Below are 9183 nucleotides of genomic sequence, written 5' to 3' on the forward strand. Positions count from 1 at the left end.
TTTCTTTATATAAGACCGAGCTGGCTTGGGGGGTGGTGGGGAATCACAGAAAGACGCTGCATCTCCAAGACACTTGAAGGGCTCTGACGATGGAAATAGGGAAAAACGAGGCAGCACCCCCTTCGTAGCCTGCCTGCCCACGGCTGGAGGTGCCTTGGCATCCGAAGTGATTCGGCCGTCTGCGAAAGTAGAACTTACTCGGAGGTCTTAAAGTTTCCCCAAGTCCGAGGCATGAGTCACTTGGCTCGGGGTAGATGAGTCATGTCAGGTGTCAGGGCCAGGGGAGGGGGCGTCCGCTCCGCAGACGGAAGACTCCGCAGTGGAGACGCAGAGCTCGATTTTCCTAAAATTGCGTCATTTCGAGGCCAGTTGGGTCCAGATGTGATGGGCACCGACGGGTTCCCGTCTCGGAAACTCGCCATCACGCCAGCGTAACGAGAGGAGGCGGCTAATTAAATATTGAGCAGAAAGTCGCGTGGGGAGGGGGTCACGTGGGTCCAGAGGCTCCGTGAGCCAGGGATAAAAACCGCGGGCGGCGCCAAGCGGGCCAAGGCGCACTCTGCCCTCCTCCGGCACCACCGAGCGGCCACCGCGAGTGCGCAGCGCCGGGCGTGCGCTCCGAGCAGCCGAGGGACCCCGAAGCTGGCAGCCCCCGTGAGTACCTGCACCCAGACCTACTGAGCCGGTCCGAGAGATCCTAGGGAGACCGGAGTGGCCAACGCCCGGCTTTGTCTTGACACCTGCAGAGCTTGTTGGCTCAAAGTGTGGTTTGGTGGCTGGCTGGAGGTTTGGGGCTGTTGGACTTCTGGGGAAAGATGACTGGGGACCCGGGCGCGCTTCTCCTTAGTAATGCGCACAGCTCTCTTTTGCTTTCATCCTGGCGCAGCTCGACCCCAGTTGCTTTGGGGGGAGGGGCAGAAAATCGCCATGGCCGCAACTCTTGGCCCTCCACGCCAATAAATGGAATGTTGCACCCATCTTGATCTCTTCTCCTTCCCTCTCCCCAGAAACCCAACATGAAAATCCTCGTGGTCTTGGCAGTCTTGTTTCTCGTCTCCACTCAACTGTCTGCAGAGGAAATCAGAGCGAACGATGATCTCAACTATTGGTCCGACTGGTCTGACAGCGACCAGATCAAGGTGAGCCCACACTGTCCTTTCTGGGACTGTGACCCCGTCTGGGGATTGTCTGGGCCACGGCGGGACAACCGCGACCAGAGAGCAGTGCGGGCGCTCAGCGGAAGCAAGGGACTCCAAAACCTTGGGTCCCGCATTGATTGTACCCAACTTTTCTCCCCGAACCATAGCTTCTGGTCCCGGAACTCTCCGAAAGAATAAAGTTGTCCCCCCCACCCCCGGGGAGCCCCGGGTTGTCACAAAGAGGGAAGCCCTGCTAGGTTTGGTCCCCAGGTAGCGCGGATCCTGGAGGTCCAGCCCAGCCGCACCACCCGCGCGCTCGGAAACGCCGGACAGAAAGAGCGCGCCAGTTGCCAGGGTTCCCATGGGAGCCTACAGGTGTATTTGCTGGATATGAGCCCGCAGGAATTTTAGCTGCCGGGAGGTGCTGGCGCTCGCGAGCGCGCAGTTAGGTCCCCGGGGAAAGCATGCTCTGTGGCCTGATCCCACCATAACACACTTGTATGCCTTTGGGGCAGCGAGAGGGCACCCCAGACAGAAACAAAGTCACTGTGGGGTGGCGCGGCAGATGAACAGGGGGTCCTCCAGAAGGAGAGGAGCGACCGAGGGCACGGGGCTGGAGGACACAGACACCACGGAACAGGTGCCTGGGAGGTGAGAGGGCTTGCGGGAGCCGCAGAAAGTGGCATCGCCCTGGGATAAACCCACTCAGCCCCGACGTGGGGTAGCGCACCGCCCTTTTGCCTCGGTGGAGCGGGCTTCTGGACCTGTCCCACACCACTCCCCTGTGAGCCCCGGGCTCTCCGTAGCCGGGGTGCCTGTAAGAATGGCAAGTGGCCACCGGGCGCCTGGCTCTGGTGGCCCACATGCCCCTTCGTGCGCGCATCTGTCCTCCAGGAGGAGTTGCCGGAACCCTTTGAGCACCTTCTGCAGAGAATCGCCCGGAGACCCAAGCCTCAGCAGTTCTTTGGACTAATGGGCAAACGGGATGCTGGTGAGATGGGCAACCCTCCCCGCCTGCTCCTGGGGTAGAGATTTACAACTGCGGAGTGGTGGGATCCGCGCCCCACCCCCACCCCCACGCACCTCACTAATGCACCTTGAGCAGAGAGAGGATGAGACCGTTGCGCACGCTGCACGGTATTCACGCGGACAAAACCACCAAAGCCAGGACCCACTCAGCCTTAGCCTGGTGCTCCCTGGAGCCAAGACGCCAACTGGCTGGGGCAAGGGTGGGCAGGACCCTGTGGGGGTGGGCAGGACGAAGTGTCAGGACGCGTTCTGGGGTTAGGTAAAACCAGGATGCCCCGCATTTCCAGATGGGAACTCGTTTTCCTTGAGTTGACCACATCAGCGGGGTGTAAATAGTTAATGCCAACTCCTCTTTTGTCAGATTCCTCAATTGAAAAACAAGTGGCCCTGTTAAAGGCTCTTTATGGTAAACACTCCTATACATCTTTGACTGTTGTAAATGTTCATAAGGAAAATGGAGATCTTTTTGGGTTGAATGGATACAAGATCTTAGCTATGTCTGTTTTGGAAGGCAATGGATTAACACATCTCTCTGTCTCTCTCTCTCTCTCTCTCTCTCTCTCTCTCTCACACACACACACACACACACAGGTGGGGTGTCATATATGAAGAGGGGAAGTAGAATAGCCACACAGCTAATCCCAGCCCTCAAATGGCATGGGGCATCTTGAATTTAAAGCCATGGCACAGGCCAGGATCTCAATGAAGGTTATTAATAACTGGGTTAGCCTTTATGGTTCTGCTGATTTGCTTAGGATAGTATGTGTGTGGGAAAAGGCTGTATATTTTGCAACTCAAATTATGTTATCCATCCTTTCAGAAGATGGAATAGAGCTTTGTAAAAACAAATGTGTATGCATTTGTTCATTGCATCTTTCTTTCTTCTAGGACACGGCCAGATTTCTCATAAAAGTAAGTTCAACATTATTTTGACATTTCTCAAGTGCAAATATTAACAATTCCACTTTATGTAGTATCTTATACTGTCATAATATAGACAGTATTTCAATTAAGAAAACATGAACAAAGGAAACTCCTATTTTATGCAAAATATTATTGTCTAAAATTCTATTGTTTAGAAAGATGGTTCTTATGAAAAACATGCTTTATATTAAGAAGAAAAAGATAGACATCCTTTATCACCTGGTTAGTTTTCAGTAAGAACTGTAATCCTCAGGTTAGAAACCCGCGTCACACATCTTTTTCCACCTTCCCTCAATGCCTTCTTCCATTGTAGAATAAATCCAAGCATTTATGGGCTTCTTCTAATTCAGCTTATTATGCCAGGTCCCCTAGCAAGATTATTTATTGGGATCATCCAGCAGTCAATTAAGTAAATGAATAGTCAAGTAGAATCCATACTAAAGATATGGTGCAGTTTTTTGATTGCATAATGGAGTGGGAACCCTCCACCTCCCAACACCCAGGGAACATTTCTAGGATAGAGAAGTTGACAATTATGACACTGGACAGCTTGTGACTTCTAGTTGCCCAGGGCCTGGAGCCAGAACTTACAAGGTGTAGACATGGGCACCCTGTCAATTTGGTTGACTGGGTAGCAAAATAGCACACAGTAAGCTAACAACCTGGGTCTCAAGGAACACTGTGAAAACCAAGAGAAATTCTCCCACTAGCATTAAGATAATAGATCTTGCCCAAGATGTTGTCTTTGGAAATAAATACTACACATACTTACTTTCCAAAGATTTGCCATTTTAAGAAATTAATGTGTAATGAAATACAGTGGGATAAAAATGAGTATACTTATTAGGGTTAAAATGAAAGTACTTTTCCAAAAAGGAGTACGCTATTTTATTTAAAACTCCACTAAAAAACAGAGATAATGACCTTGCAAAAGATGTTAATCATCAAGGTTAGGAATCTGACTTAATTAAGACTCACTTACGGTGAAATCTGACATGTCCGCTCACACGAGGAAAGCAGCCTGGTTCTCTCTCGTATAAACATGAAATTGACTCACTAAGAAGGAAAACTGCCTTAGCAAATGATATAACAGGCAAAAAAGTGCACGCATACAGAGTACTTGTAAATTTTTAGAGAGAGAATTGAGAAAAGTGCTTTCATTGTCTTGCCTTAGCATATGTTATAGGAATTCCAAAGAATTTTCCTTCCTTTAGCCTCATTAAAGTTTGAAATAGATGTTTTTATTATTTAAAAATAGGCTTAGATGTTCTTTTTAATTTTTGTGCTAATTATAGCAATTTATTCCCTCAAAGACATACATATAAAAATTTCCCAAATATATTTTTTTCCAGGGCATAAAACAGATTCCTTTGTTGGACTAATGGGCAAAAGAGCTTTAAATTCTGGTATGTATAAAATCCTAACTGAAAATAGACAGTATGTCAATTTATTCATATTATTTTTGTAAGAAAGAATTTTTCATGTAAAAAAAGTGACAATAGAGTAAAAAATGAATACTTGAAATGCTTGTGAGAAGAATTTGCAGGTGTTTAAGTTAAAATCACCCCAGTATCCGTCTAGTCATTTTATGCCATCAGTTCTAACCAGAGCCAGCCTTTGAATCATTACCCAGCCTGAATTTTTGAGCAAATCTAAGATTCTTGCTCTTCACCTGCCAGAACTAAGAGGGGAAGGGGAAGTGAGGAGAGATGAGAGTGATTGTCGGTGATTAGCAATGCAATCTGAAAGACAAAATGGTGCCTTTTCCCATGTGAGCAAAACAAATCTTTGTACAAGCCATTTGTTCTTTGTGAAGTGATAGAAGAAGCTCAGAATCTGATGGTGTTGGTAAGGGTAAGAGGGCATGATCCACTCTGGAACCTTCAGACACGCACAAGCCAGCCTGGAGAATCCCAGAGCAGTTCATCAAAATCCACAGAGGGCTGCCGCAGATCGCAAGCTTGGAACAAGTCTGCCAGCTAACAGAGACCGAGTCTGTCTGTCTCCCCTGCTTCTCAGTGCAGCTGACTTATTACTAAGCGCATTAAGGTTTAGAACCCCCAGCTTAGGTTCCTTGGAAGAGGGACTCAAATTCTTTTTATTTTTCCCTCCATAAACACAGTAAAATACTAACCATCTGATTAATCAGATCGTAATCAACATCTGAATTGCCCATTTAGAACATTCCTAGTTTCTAAAAAAAAAAAAATCTGTAACTAAGTGATAGGTTAGATACTAACTACCTGAATCCATGCAAAAATAATAATCCTAGTGTTTTGACTGAGTCTCCACTTTCCAAATTTCGACTCGACTTTTATATTAACTCACAGATAATTTTAGGGCTCCTGTTATGTTTGAAGAGTTTATCAAGGTGTATAAGGAAAACCTTGTAATAGTTTTATTCATATGTATTATCTTCCAGCTTTGGAAAACAGAATTCAAATTTAAAACACAGTGGGGGGTTTTGTTCGTTTTTTGGTTTTGGTTTTGTTGTTGTTGTTTGTTTTTGATCAATACACACTAAGTCCTCACGTAACCCTGGTTTCCTAGATCAACGTGTTAGTTGTCAACTCTCCGTGCAGGAACTGATACAGGTCTTTTGAGAAATGTTTTAAATTGGCAAATAATACAGATATCATGAAATTTAGGACAGACTAAATGCACTTAAAGTCACAATTACAGATTATAAAGACCAGGAATAACTACAATGACTCAAGATCAATTTTTCACTAAATCTTTGCTCTTTCATTTTAGTTTAAAAAATATAAACAGAAAGCTTGGGCAGACATGCAGTCAGTGGTCAGACAGGAGTCCGCGAATGTACTCAGAGGGGACAAGGTACTACAGCTCCATCCACAGCCACCCAGCCTGTCTAGGGGTCCTCTACCTGAGAAACCCCGAAGAGCCCCCACATGCCAGAGCTCACACAGGCAAGCGGCAGGTTCCAGGGCCAGGCACAGACCCAGCTGCACTGGAACAGGAAGCCGAGCTGTGGCCCACTCACTGAGCTGCCTTTTGTTGCCTTAGATCCACATCCATCTCCCTTCTCTTATTCCGAGGCGGCCAGCAGGCACTGAGCCTCACTCCTCTCCAGGTGGACCAACCAGGCTTGAGAGGCACTTCCCTTCCCTTAGAACTCTGATTTGGGGTTCATGCTGCTCCTTGTCAGAACTTTGTACAATGTAGTGTTTAGTCTGCACCTTTCCGGAGACAGGCATTCAAGGGGAAGTGAGAACACGGGTGCCTAACCACCCTCTCTATCCGTTCTCATCAGGGAAAGCATTTAGAGGCGTGCCTGTGATGCACAGCGGATCTTTCCACTGTGGCTATTCAAAGTCAGTGTTTTGTGCAAGACAAACAGAATTTCAAAAAGCACTTGCTTGCATGTAATGCAAATCTAACATGTAAAACATCAGCTAAGGTGATATATATATATATCTCCCCAGGTATTTTGATCACAGCAGTCTTATCCATTCCCTTTGTGGGTTGGAATCCCTTTCAAGTTGTATATCTTATAATTAACTCCAAAGAACCTTTAATGTTCCACAGGCCATTAGGGTGCTGAGAGATGAACTAAACTGTTGTTTCCAGAGGGCTCCATTGAATTACCACCAGCAAATGAGCCAGTTTCTAGCCTTAAGGATCATACATCATGGCAAGGAATTCATAACACACACACACACACACACACACACACACACACACCATTAGGTGTCACTAGAACAGAGATCAGCATGCATTTTCTGAAAAGAACTGAATCAAAAATGTTTCGGGTTCTGTGGGTCATGTAGTCTTGGCAGCAAAGACTCAGAACTGCCATTTTTTCTTTTCTTTTTCTTTTTTTAAGATTTATTTTTTATCAGAAGGTCAGTTATACACAGAGGAAAGGCAGAGAAAAATTTCTTCCATCTCCAAGTGGCCATAACGGCCAGAGCTGAGCCAATACGAAGCCAGGAGCCAGGAGCCAGGAGCCTCTCTCAGGTCTCCCACATGGGTGCAGGGTTCTAAAGCTTTGAGCTGTCCCCAGCTGCATTCCCAGTCAACAAGCAGGGAGCTGGATGGGAGGTGGGGCCACCAGGACACAAACCGGCACCCAAATGGGATCCTGGCACATGCAAGGCAGACTTTAGCTGCTAGGCTACCACACTGAGCCCGAAACTGCTGCTTTCATTAGAGCAGCCATAGATAGTGCTTAAATGAACAGGTATGTGTTCCAACAAAACTGTACTTACAAGAACAAATAGTGGTCCAGGTTTAGGATCTGGCCTATGGCTTACAGATCATGTCCCAGAATATATTTTGTTTTCATCCAACTACTATTCCTGGTTGCTTTAGGCATCACCTTTTCTGTAAATTCACCATGGGCACCAGTCACTGCTTGAGAAAACTACTGAGAACCGAGCTGACAATATCTTGTGAAAAGACACTGTTTTGCCTAGACCACTTCTATTCATGATGAGAATGAGACAGCATTGGGAAATGGGCTAGACGATCCTTAGAAAAACTACAGTGAAGAAAGAGTTCATTTTCAAAGAAATCACTGTGATGTCTTTAACTCCACCTGTGAAATATCATACAAACCATTGTACCTCCTCTGTTTGCAGTGGCTTATGACAGGAATGCGATGCAGAACTTCGAGAGAAGGCGTAAATAAAGCTGCCTGCTGTATTATTTATTCACCTTCATTTGTGTCAGTGGGCAGTGAAAGGTAACACGTGACCTGCACTAGGAGGAATACTTATTTATTTAATAACTTGTTATTTTGAGTTGAAAACTCTAAAGAAAAGTGTTTATTTTTTCATATTGTGCCAAAATGTGTTGTGAACATGCTATATAGTTCTAATATGAAGACTCCCTCAGAAGTAGCGATCAGTGGCAACTTCTCAACAAAGCACAGTGTTTGATGACATTGTAACGGCACGTGAAAATATCCTCCCTAGAAGAAGAATGCATTGCTTTGCAGCAGCCTTGGTAGCTGCTGTGGGAGAGCAGGGAAGCTCTGCCCAGCCCTGGGTTTCCTCTGCTCGTTTCACTGGTGGACCAACCCGAGGTGTGGCATCAAACTCCATCTGTATTCCGGCCGCATGCTTCACAGTTCCTGACTCTATAGAGATGTTTTCAAAGCTTTAATGTGATCCCAAGGTCTCCATTTCATTGTACGATGTGTTGTGATAGGTAACATTTTAAATAAAAGAAAAAAAATATCTCGAGAATGTTGTCATATTTCTTCTTGAACATCTAGGTTAAGCCAGCAGTGGATCAAATATGTACGAAGCTGATTTGGCTAAAATGCAAGCTGTGTAATCTATCTCCCAAACACAGAGTGTTTGTGCCAAGTTGTTTGACAGGTAATCTCATTCGTGGAGAAAGTAAGTTCATGTTTGAAATTCAGAGAATAAGTTCTGGGTAAAAATCCCTGTGATATCATTCTACAGACAAGATGATAAACTGTTTTAAAGGCACATGTCCCTTGTTGAGTGCAGTGTCAAATCAGCTCCAGGCCTCCCAGCCCTGATTGGAGCTCAGCGTATCAGTCTCTCAAGGATTACTGTTAAACCACACACTCACAATAGTTGTCCTCATGGCACTTGGGAAAGTTTTGGGACCAGTGATACAGCATCACCTTCATAATGAAGCCAGAATTCAACGACAGCCTCCCTGAGGAGTGCCTGTCGACTGCTAACAGCTTTGACACTGCTCAGCCAAAGTACATGCCTCAGGAAAAAATACGGGGCAGTGAATGTGGGCTCAGGTATGATTACCCATGGTGAACAATTCATCAAGTTCCCTGGAATCGTTTTGGGACCACATAGAGTGTGTGGTGCTGGCAAGTGATAAGACAACACAAGCGCAAAAACTATCCAGAGAAGTACAATTCCGTCAATTTAACCTGACTGCTGTTGACTAATGAAACCAATTGTCAGAGAGGTGAGCCAAAGCATCTCTTAACTTCGCTATCTCTAATAGAATAGGTTGCTTTATATTCAAAATCTTCCAGGTCATTTTCCTTATGACAAAATACATTTAACTATTAACAAGTTATATAATGGTAAAGAAAATAGGGAAAAAAAAGTCATCCAGAGAGCCAAAT

At 45.7% G+C, this 9183-nt stretch overlaps 1 protein-coding gene across 4 annotated transcripts; it reads left to right on the forward strand.

The window, feature by feature from the left end:
* Positions 1–1016: 1016 nt before the first annotated feature.
* TAC1 (tachykinin precursor 1) lies at positions 1017–8297 on the forward strand. Of its 4 annotated transcripts, XM_040964880.1 has the most exons (6): positions 1017–1139; positions 2034–2130; positions 2530–2574; positions 3057–3080; positions 4445–4498; positions 7697–8297. In XM_040964880.1, exons 1-6 carry the CDS (start codon positions 1017–1019, stop codon positions 7744–7746), a joined length of 393 nt encoding a protein of 130 aa, XP_040820814.1. In that variant the 3' UTR covers positions 7747–8297. The 4 variants fall into 4 exon arrangements, with proteins under 4 accessions (XP_040820814.1, XP_040820816.1, XP_040820815.1 ...); XM_040964882.1 differs by lacking the exon at positions 4445–4498; XM_040964881.1 differs by lacking the exon at positions 2530–2574.
* The last annotated feature ends 886 nt before the right edge of the window (positions 8298–9183 follow it).

Source organism: Ochotona curzoniae, unplaced genomic scaffold, assembly GCF_017591425.1.
Source record: "Ochotona curzoniae isolate NIBS_2020 unplaced genomic scaffold, NIBS_Ocur_1.0 scaffold_3835, whole genome shotgun sequence".
Lineage (NCBI taxonomy): Eukaryota > Metazoa > Chordata > Mammalia > Lagomorpha > Ochotonidae > Ochotona > Ochotona curzoniae.